The 26,044-nt window shown below is 39.9% G+C and overlaps 1 protein-coding gene across 2 annotated transcripts in view; it reads left to right on the forward strand.

The window, feature by feature from the left end:
- The window catches only part of DUSP22 (dual specificity phosphatase 22), a 67,867-nt gene that overhangs the window by 28,210 nt on the left and 13,613 nt on the right, over positions 1–26,044 (forward strand). For both annotated transcript variants that reach the window (XM_077755176.1, XM_077755177.1), the window contains exon 4: positions 17,920–17,969. In XM_077755176.1, the coding sequence (XP_077611302.1) occupies positions 17,920–17,969 (50 nt within the window). The remainder of the gene's footprint in view (positions 1–17,919; positions 17,970–26,044) is intronic.

Consider the following 26,044-nt stretch of genomic DNA (forward strand, 5'->3'; position numbering starts at 1 on the left):
ACCTCAGGACTTCTTCCCTTTTTTCTATAATATTTGTAGTTTGTACTCTTAGCTGGGTTGTGAGTTGTATACATTCTGTGACAACCTCCATAGTCTATCAAATGACTATTTAATCTCTGTTTGATATCTAACTCTTTACTGCCTATGTCCAGGCTGCCCAGCTGGCCTCAAGCCCACTGCAGGCAGGTTTTACACTGGGATTTTTTGGTCTCTCCAGCACTCAACCTGGGTCTGGCACACAGGGATCCCTTTGCAGACACGTACTGATGAACTGAGAGCCACATGCATTTTCAACTCCATTCCAAAGTGGGAAATCATGTCTTTGATCATTTGTAGTTCATTGAGAGGTGTGAAAGAAGAGCTGTGCCAAGAATGATTTATTAACCATGAGTGATAAGTGAAGCCAGAGGATCTGGTTAATGTATTGCAGCCTCATTTATGTGGTTTGATCATTGTGTTCCTCACTTGTCAGTAAGTGATAGCAAAAATAGATGTACTGTTTTATGGAGCTCTTCCAGACTGTAGTTCAGAATTCTCTTTTGAGAATTGGTATTATAACCAAGAATTCCCTGCGATACTTCTATGATGCTCTGATTGATCTCTTATGGATCCTTCAACCACCTTGGTTTGCATTAGAAGCTTTGTGCTACAGGGAAGAAAGTACATCTTAAGACACAGACAATGAACGGACAATTAGAAGATTTTCTATGCTTGAAGTACAGACAGAGTTGGCTGAGGCATTGTCTCAGACTTCAAGGACTTACAGCCAGATCATGAAAAGCTGAGGCAAAGATCCTCGTTGCCTGTGGTCTTCCTTCAGCAGCCACATAAGCAGACTCAAAGGTTGTCACCCCCAGCTCTGCCTTTCTACCTGGTACCCATGTCACTCCTCAGCTCTCAGGACCCAAGAGCCCACCCTGCCCATGAGCTTCAAGTCACAGGAGCTATAGGCCACATTTCCCCTAGCATATTTCCCCTAGGAGGATAGGTAATTGATGAAAGCCACACATTTTATTTTATACCCACAAAAGTATGGGCAACGATGTTCACTGCAGTTCTGTTTGTAATAGCAAAAAATTGGAGTCAACCCACACACTCAGCAGAAGGGTAGTAGTCAGTTATGATACATCCATATTAAGAAATACTCTGCAGCAATTCAAAAAGAAGAGGAAGGTTTATATGTATGCACAAGAAAGGGCTAATTGTTAAAAGCAAAAGAAGCAAGCTGTAGAATAATATCCACAATATAATCCTATTTGCATAAAATTAAATATCAATTACATATTTCCATGTGTACATTTATATGCACATAAATGCACAGGTAAGGGTTTGGAAGGACCATGCTAGATTCTTCAGAATGGTAAGTGAAGTGTAGGATGGGAGAAGAGGGTAGGAAGGATGAATTTCACTTTTGTGTCTAGTTTTCTCTCCCCCCCGCCCCACACACACAATGGGAGTCTCTTCATAGTTTCTCTTTGAATGAAGAAAGATATGGAAGGGAGGTAGGCAGGTGGGTGGCCATACTCTTAGTGTCTGTAGTAGTGACAAGTAGATTGCATTTGGATGTTCAGGCTTGGTCAGAATGAGTTCTGTAGTAACAGTGTTCCCTATGGATTCATGTGTGCATTTTGGACATCAGACACACTATATCCTTGTTTTCTATGATCAGGGGATATAAACCATTCATATCAGTCATCTTAATCTTCAAAGGCAGAAGTTAGCCCCCCCAAAAAAACTTTCAACTGTCTAGATTTTATTTTCAGTATCAGTTAATTCTATTTGATTGTTTCAGTTAAATGAATTTATGTCCTTTCTTTTTTTTTTTATTTCATCATACAGAGTTTATTTTTTTTATTTTTTTTAATAGTTTATTGTCAAATTAGTTTCCACATAACACTCAGTGCTCATCCCCACAAGTGTCCTCCATGCCCATCCCCCCTCCCCCCACATCCATCAGTCCTCAGTTTTTGTCAGCATTCAAGAGTCTCTCATGGTTTGCTTCTCTCCCTTTCCCCCACCATTTCCGCCCNTTTCTTAAGATTCATGGATCCCCTAGTGCAGCTTGAAGCATTGGGTGAGATTTCTTATTGTATCCAATGCGGATGATTTTAGTTTATTGGCATTGCAAAAACTTTACACTATCAAATTGTTAATGAGGTCCAGAGCCTTTGAAAACAAATCATTTTTTGACCATGGTTTTCAGATTGACAATTGTTTCCAGTGAACCCCCATTGTTTTCACCTCTCTAGGAAAGTCTTTGATGCCACCCAAGTATCAGTGGCACCTACCATACCAAAGGCTTGCAGCAGCTTTCATGTGTTGAGGTAAATTTGTTTGAAGCCAACCCCAGACTTAAATAGAAATGACTCAAATAGAAATGATTATGGTAGGTATCGAAAACTGTCTAGTAATCGCTCTTTCTTGAATCAAGCTGTATCTGAGTTCCGTGTGTGTGGGCAGTCAAGTGCGTAAGAAAGTTCCATCTGGCTGCTGACCCTTATGTGACAAACTCACTTGCAAATGGAGTTATAAAACTAGAATTCCAGCATGAATGGACTAAAAGGGGCTTGAAATCTTCTAGTACTTCATTGATTCTAGAGAGGAAACAGTGCTTTTTTATCTCTAAATGAAAGAGATCTATGTTAACCTTTCTTTTCTCTGGATTTCTAGAGCACCCTGCATTTCAGATGTGGACCTTTCCTTTAGTACTCACACTTACTGACCAGCCTCTCCACGTGGCTGAAGACTATTGCAAAACACTCTACCAAAACTTTTCTCTAAATCAGGTCTCAGTTTTTTTAGTATTTCCTGCTGAGTACCCTTTCTTGTCCTTCTTTCCCTAACTCCCCTGTGTGATCAAGTCCTGAGAGCACTGTGTGCTGAGTGTTTCTGAAGTAGGCTTGTCTTGTTTGCATCCCTTCTTTTCCTGAATGGGTAATATACCAGTGACAAGATTTGTCAATATCTCCAAACCACGGTCTCAAGGAGAAGTATATAACTTGTGGTCTCCCCTGTGTGCTTCAGCTGAAATGATAGTATGCATTGATACAACTACATAAATTGCTTATAAATGTTGAAGCACATGGTAGAAACTGTCTATTCATGCAAGATCTTCAGCCTCATGGGCTAGGGAGTTTGGGGAAGACTTTATAAAGAGGGTTGTTGAGGCAGCCTTGTAGAACCAGTATGGTTTGGTTCAGTGGGGAGGTATGTCTCGACTAGGAGCAGCCCTTCCGGGCTGGTCAGGAAGGGGGAAATAAGCCCTGGAGCCATAAGAGATGTGTGGAGATTGGCTGATTATAGAGTGGAGAAGGTGGTCAGCATGGTGGGGTAAGGGTGGGGCCATACTCAGTTCTCCTTTTGGCTAAATTAGGAGTTATTCCTTCAGATTCAGCAGATGTTTGCTTTCCTTGTAGCAAGGATTGGGGATAAAATACCAAGAGAAGTAAAATGGGACCCAGCATTAAGAAGAGACAGATACAGAAATCCTTATAACAGTGCAAAGCTGTGAATGCATTACAGAGGTGAGAGTCTCTGGGGGCACTTGAGAAAATGGCTAACCTAGCCAGGTCAGCCACACTTTGCCAAGGAGTTGACACTTTGGTGTGGTCTCAAGAGATAACAAAGGTTTGTTAGGTACTGATGGTGAATACAGACAGTTGGAGTAGGGGAGTAGGATTCTTCTAGGCATGCAGAGGCACCAGATATGCAAAGGCAAGGCATGTTCTGTAACTTGTGAAAGGCTCATAGAGCAGAGTGGCCAGGCTGCTCTCAGGCTTAGAGCAGATTGGAAAGTTTTTATTAGTCAAGTTGAGCTTTATCTGTGAAGCAGAGACTCAGCAAAGATTTATGAACCAAGTCAGGTGGTTCATATCCAGGTTTCTTTTCCAGGGTATTGATTAGGGAATGGGATGAATTAGGGTGAAGGATATCAAGGAAACTTTAGGATGCTGTTAAAGTAATCCTGGTCAGAAATGATGATGGTTTGAGCTGGGATGCTGAGAGTGTATTTTGCTGTAGAAGTAGAAGAGTCATTTCCACAATGTAACATAGCAAGGTTAAAAATCAAAGGACAAGAAAAGATTTTACAACATAAATGAACCAAAAGAAATGTGGCATAGCAGCACTCTCAACAATAGCTAAAACATGGAAAGAGCCTAAGTGTCCATCAACAGATGAATGGATCAAGAAGATGTGGTTTATCTATACCATGGAATACTACATGGCAATGAGAAACAATGAAATCTGGCCATGTGTAGCAACATGGATGGACCTTGAGGGTGTTATGCTGAGCGAAATAAGTCAGGCAGAGAAGGACAAATATCATATGTGTGCACATATAGGAGGATTAGGAGGAACTTAACTGAGGAACAAGGGGGAGAAGAAGGAGGGAAATGGTGGGGGAAAGGGAGAGAGGCAAACCATGAGAGACTCTTGAATGCTGACAAAAACTGAGGACTGATGGATGTGGGGGGAGGAGGGACGGGCATGGAGGAGGGCATTTGTGAGGATGAGCACTGGGTGTTATGTGGAAACTATTTGTAAAAAAAATAAAATTAAATAAAATTAAAATTAAAAAAAGAAATGTGGCATAGCAATATTTTTATCAGACAAAATAGAATTGAAAGCAAAAGAATAAAATTGGATGAGGAGGAACTATATAAATGAAATAAAGGAACAATCTTTCAAGAAATTTTAATGGCCATAAACTTGTAGGTACTTCATAAAACAGTTTCAAAATATATAAAGCCATTTATCAAGTGGAATGAATAAGAATTGTTTATAATTAGATGTGGGGAGTGAAGCAGGGGAGAAGTTAGGGGTGTCTGAGGCCACAGCATGATGGGCTAAAAGGACAGATGGACCACCAATGGATGTATGTGAGGATTTAGGGAGGCAAGCTGGAATTGAAGAAGCAGCAAGATAAGTTCTGGGTGAGATGCTCATGTGATATTTCTATGTGAATAGAAATACATGTCCAAGGCTCAAGAGAGAGACCCAAGCTGGAGATGAAGGTTTCAGCATCATCATTATAGATTTATAGCTAAACCATTGGGATTGAATAAAACCATGCAAGAAAATACTTCAACAGCATGAGTAGGAGGCTAGAGAATGAACAGAATCTTGGGAGCATGGAAGCATCTGACTTTTATATGGTGTTAATAACACTGAAAGCATATAAACACATGCTCCCATCAGTCATCACATGTCAGGTGAGGTGGATACATCTAGATTATTATTCCTAAATTCACACCACTTGATGGGTGCTAGTTAGTCTCAACTCTTTTGAGTACAGTTCTTGGGGTTCTCTTTTAGGGGCACCCCAGAGCACAGAGGGCTGAGAGAAAGGAGGTCTGGTATGGGTATAATGTAGTTCTGCAGTTCTTTGGCTATCAACCCTTAACAAGAAACTCTTGTGCATGGCTGTGCTACATGCTATAAGCACTAGAAGGTGGGAGAATAAGTGACATAGGAGAAAAATCTGGAAAGCTTTAATAGGGGCCCAATTTTGCTAAGGAGTTTAAAAGGGAAGAGCAACTTAGTTTGGAAGAAACAACCAAAGTAAGTATCCTCAGAAGAAATAAGTTACTGGCTCCAGATTAGGACAGCATAGTATGTGGCTGGCAGACCTTTAGGAAACTGAACATCATGGTAATAGCAGAGGATGTGTAATCTCAAGGGAATTGGACAAGTTGCAGGCTCCTTAGGTGAAGGGCCTTTGAGTCTGCAGTCAGAAGTTGGAATGAGAAGTTAAAGGTTATATTGGTTGGTTGGTTGGTTGGTTAGATTAAGACCTAAAGCAGGGTATAATGGCTCTGTAGGCACTATTCTTTTTAGCTATCAGATAAAGAATATTTAAATGTAGTCTGGTTTACTGAAGACTGGTTTAAGCAAATTTGCCATTTTTAGGTGCTCCTAGTAATTCATTGCTGGTAGGCACTGCAGGTGGACTTTGTGCCTGCCACAGCTGCAGGGGAAGTGATCCAAACTGACTTTGAAAGCCCAAGAGTAAAGCAATGACACCTAGCTAAGTGTCATCATCTCAGTGGAGGTTAAGTGGACAGGTCATGCCCCTACTACTCTTTGAAATGTTCCCCCTCTCTGTGGTCTGACTCCTGAGATGTTTTACAGAGTTTTATGTGTATGCTGGGGCAGAGAATTGTGTCAAACCTTGGGTTTGAATTGAGAAATTATTTCTCCTTTCAGTTATCACCACAACTAGTACAGATGTTGAGTTTCAACATTCATTGCTGAGAAGCATCTTCAACTAGCTCTTATCTCCTTTTCTAATGGGAAAGCAAATGAAATACATGGTGAAAGTTTGAGCTAGTCAAGCCATACCTGCTTATAGCACTGGTGAGGGAGAAGAAGTAGATGTATCTAAAATCTGAATTAGAGCCTCCTTCTCTTGAGGGCCAATATGGACATGCTTATTTGCTTCTCAGGTTTTGCCCCAACTAAAGGGAAATGATCTATAAGATTCTTTGGTGAGAACCATAGCCAGCTGCCAGAGAATAGAAGGACATGTGGGAAAGTTGACACCAGGTTATGCCTTTTATTTTAAATGGCTGCAAAGAGACAGCTTTTCTGATATTGTGTGATCATGGGGTAAGGCATCCCAGACAAAAAGAGCTGATCCCAGACCTAGAATTGAGCCATTGAAACTATTCCTAAACAGAGTAGATTAGAGATCATTTCAGAGTGTACAGATCTTTAAAGCAGATGGGGCTTCAACATGGCAGAACTTGTCCAACTTGACTTTACCTGTTTAATGAAATACCTTGTCTTTTTTTTTTTTTTTTACAAATAGTTTATTGTCAAATTAGTTTCCACATAACACTCAGTGCTCATCCCCAAAGTGCCCTCCTCCATGCCCACCCCCCCTCCCCCCACATCCATCAGTCCTCAGTTTTTGTCAAGGAGACCAACCCCACAGCTACCCAAGCAGAAGGTAATTTCAAAGCTACTACAAATGAATAATTTAAGCTGCATCATAGAATGTTCTGATACTATGCCCTAAAGAACAAAAATTATCAGGGCACCTGGGTGGCTCAGTCAGTTAAGTGTCTGACTCTTGATTTCAGCTCAGGTCATGATCTCATGGTAATGAGATGGAGCCCCATGTCTCTCTTTCCCTCTCTCTGCTCCAACCCTGCTCCTATGTACATGCACACACATGTGCTCTTTCTCTCAAAATAAATAAATAAACTTCTTTTAAAAAGAACAAAAATTATGTCATTGGTAACAAAGAATAACATTTCTTTTTTAAAAAATTTTAAATGTTTTATTTATTTCTGAGAGAGAGAGAGAGAGAGAGAGAGAGGCAGTGTGAGCACGAAAGGGTCAGAAAGAGAGGGAGACACAGAATTGGAAGTAGGCTCCAAGCTCTGAGCTAGCTGTCAGCACAGAGCCCAACACAGGGCTCGAACCCATGAACCGTGAGATCATGACCTAAGCCAAAGTTGCACGCTTAGCTGAGTGAGCCATCCAGGTGCCCCAAAGAATAACATTTCTAACTACCTGGCTTTTTAAATGTTCCTTTACACTGAGGCTAGTCAACTTTTCTAATGGAAACCTCTCTTGCTTTTGCTCCTGCATATGTGGTGGCATTGTGGTTGAATAGTCCCAACCCAGTCATCTTGAGGTCCTGCTGACCCCAGTGAGAGAGGGACACCTGGCCTCCTTAGTGGCCAGTGCTAGATATCTCCTTGTGAGTCCTACATGGGCTTTAACAAAAGTAGCCTGGACTTCCTTCTGTGCCTAGTGCAAAAGGATGCAGCTGTCAAAATAAAAATAGCCCCTCAGATTGCTTTCAATGGCAGCAGTGGGGGAGGGAAGATTTGGTAAAATGCTGCCCTTTCAAAGGAAGGCCATAGAACGTTGACCAGCCAATCCTTAAAACAGAGCAAGGAAAATGCACCCTGCCATTATGTTTAGGTAATAGGACACCTCACACCTGTTGTACATGAATGTACCATAAAACAGAAATTTAATGCAATCTCTAATCCACATTAGCCTGCATTGTAGATGGATACTCTTCCTTATATTCAGGAGAAATGGGAGAGGTTCTGTTCTCTGCCCTGCTCCTCTCTACCCTTCCATCCCATAGCTCTTTCTCACTACTCTGAGCTCCATGGTCCTTCTTGTGTGGCTCACTGGCCTTTACCACCTATAGCCTTTGCATGTCATAAACATTAGCCCTACCCATGTATGACTGGCCACTTCTCAGGGTCAGTTTTGTTTCAAGAATGAAACGTGCTTCATGTACCCCAATGTTCATAGCAGCACTCTCAACAATAGCTAAAACATGGAAAGAGCCTAAGTGTCCATCAATGGATGAATGGATCAAGAAGATGTGGTTTATCTGTACCATGGAATACTACATGGCAATGAGAAACAATGAAATCTGGCCNAAAAAAATAAAATAAAACAAAGAAAAAAATGAAACGTGCTTGTTTTCATTCTTAAACCACTTTGAGGTCTGATCCCACATAAAGGATGTCATGTTAGGCCCAAGAGATTATGAGTGCTCTTTAGAAAAATCTTCTTAGGGGGCGCCTGGGTGGCTTAGTCGGTTAAGCGTCCGACTTTCGCTTAGGTCATGATCTCGTGGTTCGTGGGTTCAAGCCCTGCGTCGGGCTCTGTGCTGACTGCCAGCTCAGAGCCTGGAGCCTGTTTCTGAGTCTGTGACTCCCTCTCTCTCTGACCCTCCCCTGCTCACACTGTCTCTCTCTCTCCTAAAAATAAATAAAACATTTAAAAAAAAGAAAAAAAAAGAAAAAGCTTCTTAGCGTTTTCAAAGCTGCAGATTGTGTCCAAGACTGAAGACAAGTGGCAATCTACAAAGTCAGTAACTCACCCTTCAGCAAATTTGTTATTCTATCATAAGCGAAAGAGTCTGAGAACTCATTTGCTTAGTAATCTGCAAAAGAGGACACAAATAATGTTCGAAACAATGCTATGTTCCTCCCTGAGTAGAGAGATGTATTTAAGAAGGGAAACAGTCACCTTCATGCTGAAAAGGTGAGGATGACTCAGGCAGGCGTGCTCATCCAGGCCTAGTAGACAAACAAGAGTGAGCATCGCTCTTCCTACTGGTTCTTGTGAGCTGTTTGCTGACAGCATTCTGCAGTCTGGTCTGTGTGACACTAAATTTGCTGGTAACCTGGGGCTGCCATCAATATAGAGATGATTGACAACAAACCTGCCTTTTTCAATTATTGAGTACCTACCAGAAGCACTTAGTGTGTTTCATGTATTGTATCTAATTTCTTTGTTAAAAATGTCCTATCTTAGAGGAAAATTCCTCTGTCCCTCTCTTTTGCAGAGAAAGGAAGAGAACTGAGCACAACTAATGATTTAGAATATTGCAATTCTAAGAAGGTGCTGTCCTGTATCAGGAGCACCTGGGTGGCTCAGTTGGTTAAGCACCCAACTTCAGCTCAGGTCATGATCTCACAGTTCACGAATTCAAACCTACATTGGGCTCTCTTCTGTCAGTGTAAGCCTGCTTTGGATCCTCTGTCTCCCTCTCTCTGCCCCTGCCACATTTGCTGCCCCCTCTCAGAATTAAATAAACATTTTTTTAAAAAAGGGTGCTAGTCTGTATCAGATATCATTTAAATATAGAAGAAAAATTTGACATGCAAAATGAACTTGAAGCCATCAAAATGACTGTGAAATGTCACTGTCTAGACCAGGGTCGGCACACATTTTAATTAAGGGCCAGATAGTAAATATTTTGAACTTCATGTGCCCTAAGTTTCCTGTGACAGTACAGCACTAGTGGTCCCCTATAGCATGAAAGGAGCTATTGACAATGCATAGATGAATAGGCATTACTGTGTCCCAATAAACAGGAGCCTGTTTGCAACATCTGCCAGCATCTTCCAGGAGCCTGTGTTGGGTCTAAAGCGTAGGGACATTTAGTCCCCAATTTAATGCAGTCCTGAAAATATCTGAGCATTTTGCCTGTCCTCACCTTCGTTACTATTTTCCATTGTTAGTGAGACTGGTCACAACATTCTGCTGAGACCATTTAGAGCATGTAGTAAACTAAAGATGGAGACCTAGACCTTAAAGACCACTTGTGTCTGGCCTGTCTGCACTGGGCCATGACTTTGGAGCCAACTACAAGTGCCTCTTGTCAGCCTAGGGCAGGGATCAAGGGCATACATGGGCCATTCTAATAATTTTTTTAATATAATTTATTGTCAGTTGGCTTACATACAACACCCAGTGCTCATCCCAGCAAGTGCCCTCCTCAATGCCCATCACCCAGTTTCCCTTCTCTCCCACCATTCATCAACCCTCAGATTGTTCTCTGTATTTAAGAGTCTCTTATGGTTTGCCTCCCTCCCTCTCTGTTCATAACTATTTTTCCCCTTTTCCTTCCCCCATGGTCTTCTGTTAAGCTTCTCAAGATCCATATATGAGTGAAAACATAAGATATCTTTCTATGACTGACTTATTTTAGAATTAAAATTGTAAAAATAGATCTTCTTTCCCATGCATTTCTTCCTTTACTTAGCAACCATTTATTGATAATCTTTGAAGAGAAGAGTACTGGGATACTGAAGGAGAGATGACTAAGATAGGATTTAGGCATTTAAAGAATTTGAGAGAGACCATCATAAGACAATTATACTACTCTGTGCTGTGGCCTTGATACCTGTGTGCCAGCCATGCTGTGTGTTGTTGGGGCATTTAGAAAAGGGAGGTAGAGTCAGCCTAAGGTGGAGGGAGATGATGTCAGGGAAGGCTCTGTGCATGTGGCTAGTGGGTTACATCAGGGGAGGTTCCACTAAGGAAGTGCCCCTGGGAGGAGTCCTGAAAAAGACGGGTATTCCAGATATGAAAAAAAAATACTGGGGATAAGAAGGAACCCTGGGGAAAATGGGCAGGAAAGTACAGAACATTTGGAGAGACTCTCAAGCAGCCCAAGTACCTGAGGTTTGGTGAGCTGGGGGAGGTATGCTTAGGAGGTAAGCTGTAGAGAAGTACTGAAGGATTTTGAAGAGGATCTTGTTTACTTTGCATATAGTAAGGAGCCACTGAATACATTTTAGAAGGTGAGGCATATGATCGGATAAAAATTTATCTTTCTATCTTTTACAAGTGGTATTGAAGAATGCTCCTAAAATATCTACTGCTGATTTCTCCTGATTTCTAACCATCCATTTTCAGTCATGGTAATTTTTTGGATATGGTCATTTGTCATTAATATTCATTAAGTAATACTGCAGAATTACTTGGTTTGGAGAGATTGCTAAAACTGGCCCTGTTTTCATGAGTCACACTATGTACATCAGCAATGCTCAGATACAACTGAAATCACAGAAGAGGGCTTTCAGTGGTGGATTAGAGCTGGCATGAATCTTCCTCACTACCTTCCCATAACCCACCCATGTTGGCTCACTATGTGTGATGTGCTATGCCCACTTTAGCCTTCATTGAAATAGCCTGAGCAAAAATAAGCATTTGGGTCCTCATCGGTTGATCTGACAAGTCAGATGTATGTCATTTTTTGACTAACCTGAAAGAAGCCAACAGGTGTTGGAGGTTTCTCATTTGCATTTTTTCTCACAAAATCAAACCAAGGGCTAAATCTTGTTTCTCCACTCTGACCTTCCCACCCCTCCCCACCCTATCAAGTACCACAGAGTTCTTGGAAGTTGTTATTTGTAGTAGTGTTTCCTAAATTTAGCTGGTGCAGGAAGAATCAGTGGCAAGTGGGTGCCTTAAGAAAATGCATCTTCAGTTTAGAATCTAGACTCAAAACACTTATTATATAGCACAATGAAAGGATTGTATTTTCTGTGGTGATTTTCTATAGTAATTCCTATGAGATTTTGGCTATGGTATAAACAAAAAGAGAGATGGCCAAGAATCTCACCCCCTGGACCTTATATGTTCTTGTTTATTAATGCCGACTTCCAGTTCTTAGTCCACAGACATACATAAGTTTTTCCATATGTGATCTTTCTGTGGATATAATTTTGTATTATACTTTTTGCCTTTAAAAATGTTTGTGGTTTTGTGAAAATTCTTAAATTGAGAAGAAATAATATTCAAAATGTGTGTGCCATTTACTGGGTTTGACATCCACGCACACAAACTAGGTGGAAATCTTCATATGCTTTCTCTGGAGTGAGACACTTCTGTGAAGGAGATGGCTTTATAAAAGAGAATAAGGTTGTTACACCTACCATGTACATCTGAAAATAATTTCAAGTCAGCAATTGCTGTCTCTTGGGTCTGAGACCTTCTCAGTGTGGCTAGGCTAATTTTTTCAGAGTTTACTTTAGGTTTATATGAAAGCACAGAAGTAGTCCAATTCATAGAGACAGGAAGAGAGTGGGGCTTACCAAGCACTGGGGGAAGGGTTAATGGGGAGTTAGTGCTTAATAGGCATAGAGTTTCCATTTGGGAAGAGGAAAAAGTTCTCGAGATGTATGGTAGTGATTAGAATGAGAATATACATGATGCCACTGAGCTGTATACTTAAAATGGTTACAATGGCAAATTTTAGTTATGTATATTTTATGACAATCAAAAAACTGCAGAGGGTGACTGTCTCGAGTGGGAGAGACCTTTGCTTTTTGCAGTGGTATATAAGCTGTGCTCTTCTGATCAAGTGTGGGACAGTCAAACTTAAATCTTTTTAAATTTTGTGGGTTTTTTTGGAGTCAGATTCTTTGGTATTGGGTAAATTAGGTCTTAATAGGGCCCCCAACTTATTTTGCTCAATTTATTCATGGGTGTTAGATGATCAGTGTTAATGGAGTTCTGTGTGTAGGAATTACAGAGTCCCATATCAGCGTGCCACCCTGATATCTTGTAAATGTGATTGTCAAGGAAAAAAAAATGTCATCTCCCTCAGAGGACAATTCCATATTGCTACTGGTATTTGGATGGGATAAGATAAGAAACCCAGGTTTCTAATCAGGTCATTTTTATTAGCAGCTAAAGTAACTTTTCCATCACATAGATTTCCTGATTCTGGCCCCTTAGTGAACTTCATCTTCTATTATGTTTCCTCTTAGGTTGTGAATAAGTCCTTACAGAAAATAGTTATATTCTATAACTGGTTTTTTTTAGTTTTCCTTGGAGAAAGAAAACAGCTTCTGAAGGGCTTGATCTTTCTTTAGAAAAGTAGAATGTCAGCTAGGCTCTTCAGAAGCCTCTTACGTTTCAGAAAGAAAAGAACAGTGAATTTTAGAAATTGTACTTGAAACAAGCGAGAGTTTGATCTCTTTTACTAGTCCTGAAATCAGAATCTTGGCCCTGCTTTTCAAGTACTTGTCTATGTATCGTTTTAAGTGTAATCTTTAGTTTCAGCCCCAAAGAAAGGCAAAAACCTTACTTTTGGTGGTTACTATGCTTGTTGAAACAGAAAACAGAAAAATATTAGAACTTTTGAGAATATGGACTTAGCTTTAAACTTTGTTCAAGAAGAATATTTTGGAATACTTTCTAAACTTTCTTCTCACTCAATTGATGTCTATCGTGTCTTTCAAAACCTAACACAAAGCTTTACCCAAAAAGCTTTTTGGATGATCCCATTGAAGTCTAACCTCTTTCCTGTATTTTCTTAATGTTTTTTCCATACTATGTAATATTAATTGATGTATTGCTTGTTATTATGAATATTCAGTATGTTTGTGGTCAGTGTAAATATGAGGATTTTTCTTAATTCTTTGCATTTTTCCTCCCTCTGGATCCCATATTATCAGTATTAATAGCATTCTCAGGATGTGTTAAGCCATTCAAAAATGCCATGTAGTCAAGAGAAATTATCTGCTCTTTCTTTGTACCTCGTAGAAATCATGACAGTCTTAAAGCATAGACTGAGCCCCTTTCCTTTAACGGAACTGTTTTTATATTCTTGGGACAGCAGCCTGAATTGAAAATCTGAAACTTGATGCTTACTAGCTCCATAAAAATTTAATGGTAGTTGGCTTTCCACCAATCACTTTTTTAAAACATTATGGAATTATTTTAATAATAATTTTATTTCAAAGAAGATAATAAACTTTAGTTTTATTTATTTTTTTAGCTTTAGAGATAATATGTAGGAGTAAATATCACATAGTGAATGCTATACTAATGAAAACATTTCTGTTATTTTTTTTTAATTCCAGTATAGTCAACATAGTGTCATATTAGTTTCAGGTATACAATATAGTGATTCAAGAATTCTATACATCTTACTCAGTGCTCATCATTGATAAATGTATTGTTAATCCACTTCATCTATTTCACCCATCCCCCCACCTCCCCTCTGTAATATTTTTATTACTTATGATTTTTTCAAATTGTTCTAGAATTTTTTTACAGAATGAGTTGTTTGTTACTTTTATTTTGTTTGCTATGCTTTCCATAATTTATCTAAATGCATTGTGCCCTTTATCTCTGTCTCTACAAACCTCAACATTAGAAAATGGTTTTTTTGACGGGTTCTATTAATACTAGGATAATTTTAAGTCTATCCAGCTTTCTTGTAACACTGAGGTACTTAATAGTGTCAGCACTCTTGCTGCTTTCTGAATTACTAATTAACTGTCATGAATTGTACACATGTGCAGGCATCTGAAGGCTTTTTTCAGGTACTTTATGTTCTGCAGTCTGTGGCCTCCAAGAGAGATACTTTTCGTGCTTTGTTAATGACTAAGCCAAGATAAATAGATGTTCTTGGGTGGTGAGCAGCTGAACACTTTTGACAGTTTTGACTCCTTTCTTTATAGTATTTGCATAGTTTGTTCCCTATGTGGACAGGCAGGAGACTGATGTCTGGAGCTTGTACAGGGAGTGTGCCCTTCCATGGCATGGCTAAAAGTTCAGTTCCCTTGTTTTAGTGGTCATCAGGTTAAGGCATGGTAACTTTACAATATTTTTATTCTCTTGTAGTATTCTTATAGTATGACCTTCATGTTAATTGATTTTCGTCTTGTTCAACAGATATTTAGGGAGTGTTTACTATGTGCCAGAATGGGTTATTGTTGTTCTGTTTTTGAGAGAACATGATTTTGTGTTTTATATTTTCTCTGTCCTTCCTTAAGAGTAGGGGATCCCCAAACTTGTGGCTGAGAGCTACTTTGTTCCTCCTTAGAAGCTTCACAGATGGGAAGCTGTAGCTGCCACATGCCCATCCCAGTTAGTGAGGGTGAGGAGCCCAGCATGGCTGAAAGTCACCTCCTCATCATCTGTGGGCATGGAGGGAAGGATACCCTTTGCCATCTAGCTGCAATTTTCTCCTGCTTTATAGGGCCAGCATCTTTTTCTTTTTTGCATTAGGCACCAAAAAGGGGAATATGACGCCACTCACAGAATACCTAAAGGAAGTGAAATACTTTCCAGTCACACTGCTGTTGGCATTTATAGTTTAAGACCTGTTTAGCCTCCTCTTCTGTCCATTCTCTTTCTTTTCTTTATTTTTTTCTTTCTTCCCATCATATGGACTGGGCTGATTTTGGATTCTGTTAGAATTAGGTGGCTGTCAGTCAGCATGTGTAACAGGCAGCCATTTTTATATCCTATGTTAGAAGGAATCCACCTCAGCATCCTTGATTGATTGAAGTTACTCAGACTATGACAGGTACAGAGGAAGGAAGCATGGAAACCTGAGAATCCTTCGCATCCCTCTGGAAGTATTAGACTGAAAGAGATTGGAGGAAGTATGTGGGAGGAAAGAATTTAATAAGCTTCCTTGGGCCCAGTCCATGGACAACTCTCACTTAAGAGTAAAAGAAAAAAGTAAATGATGAGTCATCTCAATGACAGGTGTATGAAATGATCAGCATGTGTATCTATATCAATAAGCTTGTTAGGCCTTGATGGAGGGAAGGAGTTAAATTATTTTTTTTTTACAGTATCATTTCCTTTTCCATTTTAAATCACTTATTTAATATGTCTGGGTTTGGAGGTGGTTTAGAACTTCAGACAACTGCCTTAATATTTCCAGCAGAGCACAGTGCCCAGAGTCCAGGGAAAAGTGAGGATAGAGACAAAAGGAGACAATTAGGAATGGCAAAATGAAAGTTAAATGAGGGAGAAATTGCTGCTTCACCATCTTCTTCTAGCAGCTGATTCTTAAACTTTACTCTTGACATGTTAATGCATGTTTGGTCTCATGCTGAAGTGTTCTCTTATGGATTAGCAGTGGTAAAACTCATCTTTTTTAAGAGCTTTTGTTGGAAGATGTAATGATTGACTCAAAGGTGGAAAAAATAATGACTGTGTATAAGAATTAAACAGGGAAAAAAAATTTTCTGACCTCTCATAATAGTGGGAGACAGCGAGGGGAATTTTAGCTCTCAGATCTTAGTTACAGACAGCTGATTCTACTCTGAGCCAGTTTAAGCAGGAAGGGGTTTATTAAGAGATAGTTGAGAGCTTTATGGTCTCCTCAGAAGAGCTAGAGAAACAGGCTTTCAGCTGAAGTTAAAGGAACAATACTCAGACCACATCACACAACTGGCCCAGTGAGATCTGCTGCCACATCTCCCCGCCTACCCCCAGTACCACCTGCCTCTGCTACCACCTGCACCTGCCACGCAGGTGCTTTTTACCCATCTGACTCTTCCCATGTCCTGTTTCCAAATCCACCTCAAGTAGGTGTGTCAGGTGATGCAATCAGGTCCTGAGTCTACACCCTAATAGCAAAGGAGGTTGAGAAACAGTTTACATGGATTCTGTATTGGAATAGTGGGATTCACAATGTCGGGAATTATTGAAATGTGGAAGTCTGGAAGGGTTGGGGCAGCCACAATGTTCCTTATAAGACTACATTAGCAACTACAACATAGAAATGCCTCACAATATGAGTTAACAGTAAAATTTTCATCAACTGCAAAAATATTCCAACTCTAGAAGACAAGTTCCTTTATGGCTTTATTTGTTGAGGGTCTTGTGGTAGTCTGTACCATGATTCTACATATTTCTCCTTCATTTAGTCTCTTAGGTTGGTTATTTTTCTAGTGTTTGCTGTGTTTCTTCCCCTACTTATTATCCTTGACATGGTGGAAGGATCCCATCAAATTAGACTATCAAAGAAGGAAGGTTTTAAAAATCATTCATTTAAGTCCTCATAGAGCCATATTCTTTTGAAGAAGTTGCTGAGATTTCTAGATTTTGTACTTTTACTTAACTTTGAAGACCTTTGGAACTATACTTTAAACCCCTCTGAAGAAGAAACAGCTAGGTTTTAAATAAAACAAATTTAGCATGAGTTTTTATACCACAAATTTACACAGACTTTTTAAAATAGATTTTTATGGAGACCTATGCGAAGTTCATTTTTTTTTCAAGTTGGGCCATTCTTTTTAAAAAATATATTAGTTTAGTACACAAAATTTTACTCTTTTGAAAAGCAAGCCAAATATATCAAAATATTTTACATGTGTAAAGTTCCTACTAATGCATCAGTGAAATCGTAACTCTAATTATTAAAATATGATAGAGAAAACTGTAACATAACATTTTATGTAATATAACATAACAATTTTTAGTTAGCTTGTTAAGGTTTTTACTAACAAGTACTTCATTTTTTGGCCAGTCAGGATTCTAAATGAAATAGATTTTTTAAATGCTGAATATGCAAATAAGCATCTGAAATGATAGTTTTGAAACTTGTTGACACTTACTGGAAAGCATTCAATTATTTCACTTGTTTGATAAACCTTGTCTAAATCTACAAGCTGTTTGCAAACTAGAGCATAAATATTTGTAGGTATGGTCACGGAAAATAACTAGGAACCTTAATTAAATAGTTTTTCCCTGGTTCCTTGGCAACAAAAGATGAGTGAAAAACTTCTCCTTTTTACTTTTTATTTTTTGACTGGAGTAAATAGTTCCCTTAAATATTTTTCTCCACTAAGTATCGTCTTTTTATTTAATTTTTTTTATATCATTCTACAGGGAGTTAAATACCTGTGCATTCCAGCAGCGGATTCACCGTCTCAAAACCTGTAAGTTGCTTTTTTTCCAATATTTTTTGGAGATATTAAAAATGAATAAGGGACAGTAAAGTAAAGGACTGTGAAATCATTGGAACCAATGGGATGCTTGATGCCATGCGCAGCTGCTGCCCCACAGGGGAAGTAACAAGGCCCATAAGAGGTCTGTGATGCCAAGTTATGCAGAACTGTAGCTGGGGGCACGCTTCTTGTTTGCCATTCCTTCAACTATATAACACTGACTGATGGGATGTCTATAAAAGCCTAATGTCTAAAAAGGATGCCTCAAACTGAAATTTTAGCATGTTCATCTTTTTTCTAGAAGCAAACCCTTAAAGAAACTTTTGGGTTTTGTCAAAGAAGCACTGTCCAATAGAAATAGAATATAGACCACAAATGTAAGCCATGCAGGTAATGTTAAATTTTCTAGGAACCACATTAAAAAGAGTAAAAAAGAGGGGCACCTGGGTGGCTCAGTCAATTAAGCATCCAACTCTTGGTTTCATCTCAGGTCATGATGCAACGGTTCGTGGGTTCGAGCCTACTGTTGGGCTCTGTGCTAACAGTGCAGAGCCTGCTTGAACTCTGTCTCTCCCTCTCTCTCTGACCCTCCCCCGCACACATTAAATAAATAAATAAACTTTTAAAAGCGTAAAAAAGGAAACAGGTGACAATTTTAATAATGTTTTATTAAACTAGCATATCCAAAATACTGTCATTTCAACATGTGACTGATATAAAACAAAAGTGAGAGTTTTTTTACATCCTTTTTTTCCATACTATGTCTTCAAAATCTGGTTGCTTTTTTATACTTACAACACATCTCAGTTTGGACCAGCTTCCTTTTAAATGTTCAACAGCTGCATGTGGCTAGTGGCCACGAAATGGGACAGCATACCTCTAAAGGCCGTCTGAGTTGAATGAATAGGTCTTTCTGGTTTAGGAAAGTTCAGTCCTCTATTTCATCACAGCTGAATACATCTTTGATATCCTTATAAAGAGAAATTCATAATTGCTGTCCTTTCCAGATCACAGTTGTATGGAGGCCCATGGGGTCAGGCTTTGGTAAAATGGGGGGCAGGGCTTTGAAGACCCACAGCAGCCAGGCTTTAACATTCACACTCTTTGGTGTCCTCAAGTGGCCTAGAAAGACCATGATGTTGGGGGGAAGGAGGGATTGGTGCCTGGGTGACTTAGTCAGTTAAGTGTCTGACTCTTGGTTTTGGCTCAGGTCATGGTCTCATGGTTTATGAGACTGAGTCCCAAACAAAGCCTGCTTGGGATTCTCACACTCCCTCTCTCTATACCCCCTCTCTTTGTCTCTGTCTTTGTCTCTGCCTTTCTCTACCTCTCTCTCAAAATAAATAGATAAACTTAAAAAAAAAAAAAAAGACCACAATGTGGAGTAAAATTTTACTGAAGCATGAATTTGAACCTTGCAGGCTAAGACACTGGGGATAAATAAAGTACTTAGCCATTCAGTGCCTACAGTAGATACCAGCCTCTGCTTCTCAGGCTGGCCTTGTGCTTACATTGCAGGTCAAACATAACAACCCTGCTAGAATTATATGTTACTGCATTTTATCTGGAAAGTTATAAGCTATGGTGATGTTTGCAAATTTGGGAGCCCACATTCTTGTCAGGATTCGTCCTTAATGATTCTTAAACCCTATTGCCTACAAATTTTACATATTGGAATTACAGACCATATAATCTTATGTTTAGTATCTCAATTGTCCATCTTCTCAAAAGCTATCAAATACTGGAACATTAGCCAATCTTGATTTTTCATTGCTGGAGAGCAATGAAATCACAGGTTACATAATTATTTTGTGAAATCTACCTGTTTGAAGAAAAAAAAAAGGGGGGGCTAGAGTCAGATGGGTTGATATAGGGAAGGGTGGGGATGGTATAGGACAGGGGACAGATGGTATAGGATTAGATGAGAAAAGGGCAGGGGTAGATTTGAAGCAGGGACAAATATGTTCTACATAAGGCCTTTTTTAATACTAACTGTCCATATTTCACAGAAAAAGTCCATTTTTAAGACTGAGGATGATGGAGGAAAGATTTTACTAGGGTCACTAGGAAAACAGTAGTAGCTTAGGTCTAGGAGGAGAAGACGCACCAGAGAACTTCCTTGGTTACTAGTCGTGTCAAGAAACAGAAGTGGTTGGAAGGGCATGGTGTATACGGAAGGAAGTGAGCCACTGCCTTTCTCTGGAGACCACAGCAATCTTCTGCCCATGTTTTGGTGGCTATTTTTAGAATGGTTGCTTTGCTCTTATCTCAAACTGAGATTCTAACATACTGTTGAACTTGTCAATACCTGATTGGCAATATGACTCTCTGGGGGAATCAGATTATAACACATCCTGGGCATTTGTTGTGAAGGAAGGTAGCCACATGTACTTGATTGCCCCCAGGACATTTTAGCTTTGCTAGGAGCCAAGCACTGTGCTTGATGTCCACTGACTGCTTACCAAATGAAGATTGAGCATTGAGTGGTCTTGCACTATATAGACAAGTAAGTAGTAGACCTTTATGTTAGATATCTTAAATTTAAAGCTAGTAGCATCTACCTTGAGCAAGTCTTTTAAACCCATCTGAACTTGTTACCTCGTGTGAAAAATATGCCTTGAGGATTTTTGGAGATCAGATCACATGTGTGAAAGTGTTCTTTAGGAACTCTAAGCACTTTTGAAAATAAGAATATATGTTTACTCTCTTAAAAGTGTATTCATATATCTTGAGAGTTACAAAATAAGATAGTTGAAATAATAAAGTTTTGGTGCTCAGGAGGCCCACTTCAGTGGGAGATTTGGATGACTTGCTTACATGAAAAGACCAGATTGACAGAAAAGACTACATTGACAGAAAATGTAGCAGCAGCTTCTCTGAGGTCCAAGGTCTCATGGGTCAGTTCAGGTCTTCTGGCAAACCAGCTCAAACACAGTCACCTCGAGTCCAGAGGACTAGCCTGTAAGATTTGAATTTGTTCTCTTCTGTCCCGAATATGTGTGGAGGTCTTGTTAAGAAGTGTGATTTGCCTTTTTAACCATATCCTTATATCTTGGGGAAATTGTAGGGTGGGATATCGGGTTTCAATAGGTAGTTACTGTAGCACCCATGTTTGGGGCTAATGACAGAAAGAACTTGAGGAGAACGTGCCACTGCTGCTATGTTAAGGGAAGTCCTACAGCTATACAATCTCTGTTTCAATTGGAAAATAAAGTTAAGGCCATAACTCATTGAAAGGCATAAAAGCCAGCACTCACCCATTGAGAGTTATGGTCATAGGCACGCATGTGATTCTTTGGGACAACTTTTATTTTTAATCCATTAGTAATAGCAAATCTTATGCATAAGTAAGACTTTGGGCACATCAATGCCCATGAGTTTATAAATATTTCTTGCTCTATTAAAATTACATGGAATTGTGGAGTTAAGTTTAGAATTTGAGTGTACTGCGTATGTTAAGAGACAGCCTATGAAATAGCTTGAGTTTCTCTTTGCCTGTTACAAATGTTTCATTGGAAGTGTAATATACCTTTTAACAGCAAGCATGCTTTCAGCATATAATTAGACTATTAGCCATTGGCAAATAATCACTTCAGGTAGCCTGTGGTCATTACTCACCAATATTAGGAACATATAGCTGACAGTGAACCTTCACTTTCTGTACCCTCAACCAATGTAGATAGTCAGGAGATAAACACTCTGGTAAAAAAAAGCAAGAGAAATCATGTCCATCACTTGGAAAATATGTTCTGGGTAACTCAAACAATTAGAACTAGTAGTTCTTTAGTCTAGATGCCTGACTATTTTAATTACTGATGCCTGAAAATTCTTATATTTAATGACAATAAATTCTAGAAAATTGTATCGCTTGCCATTTTAAACAGATTTTTAAAATTATTTCCAACTTTATATGTAATTTAAAGTTTTATATACTAAATCTTACCCCACAAACCCCTATACCAACAGGAATTCTTCTTGCTAATTATGCTTAGTAAGAGGTTTGTGACCTTTTGAAACTAACTGCTTTCACTTGGCATTCAGTGCTTGTAAACTGCCAAGAAAGGTCAATTTGCTGTCTTGGCTTTAATCCTCACAAACTCCCCCTCTGATCTTCCAGGAACTTAAAATGCAGAAACCTGGTTGAGATAACATTAACACATTAAAATTTTAGCTCAGTTCCCCAACCACCTTGCCTTTCAAACTCAGGAAATGTGAAAGTTCAAGTTCTCATAGTTGTAATAACCCCACAGACCCAGGCTGGGGTGTTTTGCATGATTTGTCACAATTAGAGGCATCCTAGAGTTTGTATCAAATGCATAAGCTACATGATCTCTGATCGGCTGATGTGGGGGGGGGGTGAATTGAGGCTTTTAGAAATACTTGCTTTTGGTTTCTCTCTGTACTTTCTTATGCAAGTCACTTTAACCTCACTTCTCATCTTTAAAATACCTATCTCACACAATTCTTGTAGTATTAGGTTAGATAAGTGAAAGTATTTTTATGAACTGTAAGCAATTCCAGAAATCAGATTATATTTGCTAGTCAAGTAAGGAGTATTAATGTATTTTGAGAGTGAATTATTGGATATATAGTAAATCATTTATTAATTCTTATTTTAATATTTATTAAGTTGGTGTTTTGTATTTAGATATTGTTAAGGGAATAATTACCCTTTTTAAAATCTTCTAATGTCAAGTACAGGAGAGTTTGGTCTGTGCTGTAGAGTTGGTGGCATTGCATCATTGCTGTAGAACCTTTGTGACATTCAGTGGTTTGGGTATCGAGCAGGTCTCTAAATTTCTTGAGGTTTTGTGGGGAGAAGAGGTAATTAGCACTACAGAAAGCTTATATTTAGAGTACCGGTAAAACTTCCTTGCCTTATTCCACCTCTCTATCTTTTTGTGTATGTTTTCTTTAGTTTAGCTGATGTCTTCTGTATATCCAACTCTCTCTCTCACTTACAGTTTTTCTTTGTTTTAATTATTACAAAGAAGTTTTGCAAAATCAAAGCTAGATGGGCCCTTGAAGTGCTGAGGTCCTATTTCCAGACAGATGCATACACACTTGAGCATACACATGCACACACACACACGCACACACACACTCACATATGACTCCTGAGGACTTTGTAGCCCACAGGAATGAGAAATACACAGAGTACTCAGGGTATTGAGTTTTTTATAAGACTTCATTTATTGAATTTAACTATATTTTAGTCTTAAACTTTGTTTTCCTAGTTTTTCTAGTGTTCAATTATTCTTTGTGAAATGATGTTATAGTAGATGGTAGAGAGGTTTTTATTTTGTTTTTAAAATGACCTTATGTGGCAAAATGAAAAGCATGATAAAATAAAAATACCCTTCAATTAAAAAATGTTTAAGTGCAGGAAATATAAAAGTTGGGGAATCATTGATATAAATATGAGTTGGTTGTATGTGTTAAATGCTGTGCACTGATGGAGCTGCTCTGCCAGTGTCTGTACTGGTGGAGAATGTTCCTTCCTGTTTGCTTCTGGGTTGGGTGAGAGTGTTCTGGCTGAGGGGGCCTACATGGATTCTGCCCCAGAAGGAAACAGCTCTGTGATCTGAGTTCACCTTCCAGAGCCCAGGCTCACTCAGATAGTACATTCTACCCATTTACTTTTTGCTTTATCTTTTTAAGTATTCCTTTTTCAGGAAAAGAAGAAAATATAAGAGTGCTTGCCTTTCCTGTTTTTTCCTGCTTTGCTTTCATACACAATACATGTGCACAGACATGTACACGTGTATACAAATGAACACATGTATACATATGTGGGAAGGAGAAGTGTCCTCAGTCTCATGGCTTTGCTGTCAGTATAGCCTGGTCTGATACTGCTGGCTTTGGAGTAAGCCCAGTTCCCTGAGCTCCTGCTCATATAAGCAGAGTCCTCAGCAGGACAGAGCTACCTCAGATTCCACAGTGGGGAATCACAGCTTCCAAATCTAGCAGTGTTGGAGTGAACACTCACTGTTCAGCCTCAAAAGATGGTCATGATGTAGTGTAGTTTTGCTAGATCCCACCCACTAATGTTTTTGTGCACTCTCTGAAGGTCAGGAAAACCTGGCTGGTCCTGGCTCTTGGCCTCTGGACAGAGAGAGAGAGGAGGCTGCTCAAGAAGTACAGTTAGCATAGACTGAGGAAGAGGAGGAAGGGCAACAGTGGCAGCTGCAGGTCTGTTTGCTGAGCCCTCATGGGGGACATGTCTCCTCTGAAGTGCCCCTCTGCTCTACCCAAGGTGTCTTCTTCAGATTGTTGGCAGCAGCAACCACTGTTAGGTGAGTTTGTGACACACATGTAGGTCAATGAGCCCCCCAGCTTTCCTCCAACTGAACTTACTCTGTATGTGTGTGGAAGTGAAGGTACAAAATGAAGAGCAGGAATAGGGAACATGTGTTCATTGAAACAGTCTGTGGTGGGATGATGCTTGAGATATGTGCTTCTGCTTCACATCAGAGAATTGGGCAACAAGGGCCAGAGTCGCGGGTATTTCCCGCTGTGGAGGAGGGAGTTTAATGACCAGTGCTAGAGCTTATGTCATCAGCTTCCCTGGAAATAACCCCCACTCCCTGCAACACACCAAAGCAGTAGTGAATGCGCCTGCCTCCTGGCTTTACTTGGAAAAAGCATTTCTAGGAATGCCTGCTTGGTGTGGCCTCCTGCCTAATAGTGTTTATGAGTCAAGTTTTGTGGTGGGACTTTAAGTCATCCCTTCGCTAGCATCATTACATTCCTGGGCTGGGCTGTGAGCCACCCTCTCACAGATGCCTGCCGTGAGGTTCCTCAGCCCTTGCCTCAACACGGTGATAGACAGGTACCATTTGTAGGTTTGTCTTAGACTTAAGGGTGATGCAGTTAGAACTAAAACAGGAAAGAGTTGGCAGGGAGCAGAGTGGGGGTACCTCCTCATGAATTTCTTGGCCCCTTGGCCCTTTCATGTACTCTCTCTGGGCTCTTGCAGGTCTGCATGTTACTCTGCTGACCGTACTCCACTCTACACTGTTTATTCTGAGAAGAAGCAAACTGACTTTTGAACCCAGATACACCCTACAATATTTAAGACCCAGGTTTCATCATGCATGTGGTTTTTGACATGCAGGTATAAAAGCCAAATATAAGCAGTTGTTCCCACTCTCAGGTTTCAGTAAAGGGATTCATTTGTTGTTATTTTGCAAGTTCTTGGTGAGCTCCACAGCACTGCCCATGTTTCCCTAAAACAGTAAGTCCTACCCACTTAGAATGACACTGTTAACTTTCATGGCACTCAGGCTTTGCAGTGTGTTCTGGGGCAGTCTGTGGCTTCTTCACTAAACTGGCAACTGTCATTCATATCTAGATTTATTTTTCCTTTTCTGGTTACTGTGTTCTTCTGTGCTTCTCTTGTCTCAGATGCAACTCTGCTTGACTAGAAGAAGACCCATAAACAGGCATGAGCATGGGCTGCAGGCATGGAGAGGACTTTCAGTACCCTTGGATACCCCAGTATGGCCGACCTAGTGGACAAACATGTGCTCCCTCTAGCCATGCCCCTCAGCTGCCAGGCTTCAGTCAGGGGTGAGCCTTGGGTTCTGGGAAGCCTGCCCTGGTCCTGGGATCTATAGTCAGACCCACCCCACCCTCTGGAATGTCTGCCATATGCAGTGACCTACAGAAGAGGACAGGCTGCACTGTGTAAACCATGAAGCAAATGGCAGAAGGGCAGCTTATATCCACTCTGAGGCCAGATGAGTTGGCTCAATGTTGTTAAAACTGTTGAATTGGCTGCTGATACCAGGTCGATTGTATTTGACCATAAGTAGCAGAGTGTCTGATTGATAATGTTTTAAGTTATAAAGAGATTTAGTCTAAGCCTTGACCAGAAAACTTGGTAATGCTTGCTCCCAGGGCTGGGCATCAGTCCCCTGAGGTCTCTCTTTGTATCCTTGCTGCCTTTCCACACCAGGGACTTATCACCAGTGGTTACAGAGCAGCTGATATAGCTGTAAGCATGACACTAACTTCCAGTTTCCTAACAGAAATCTGAAGCAGAGATAGATAGCTTCCCTTTC

The sequence above is a fragment of the Crocuta crocuta genome, unplaced genomic scaffold (assembly GCF_008692635.1).
Source record: "Crocuta crocuta isolate KB4526 unplaced genomic scaffold, BGI_CrCroc_1.0 scaffold515, whole genome shotgun sequence".
NCBI lineage: Eukaryota > Metazoa > Chordata > Mammalia > Carnivora > Hyaenidae > Crocuta > Crocuta crocuta.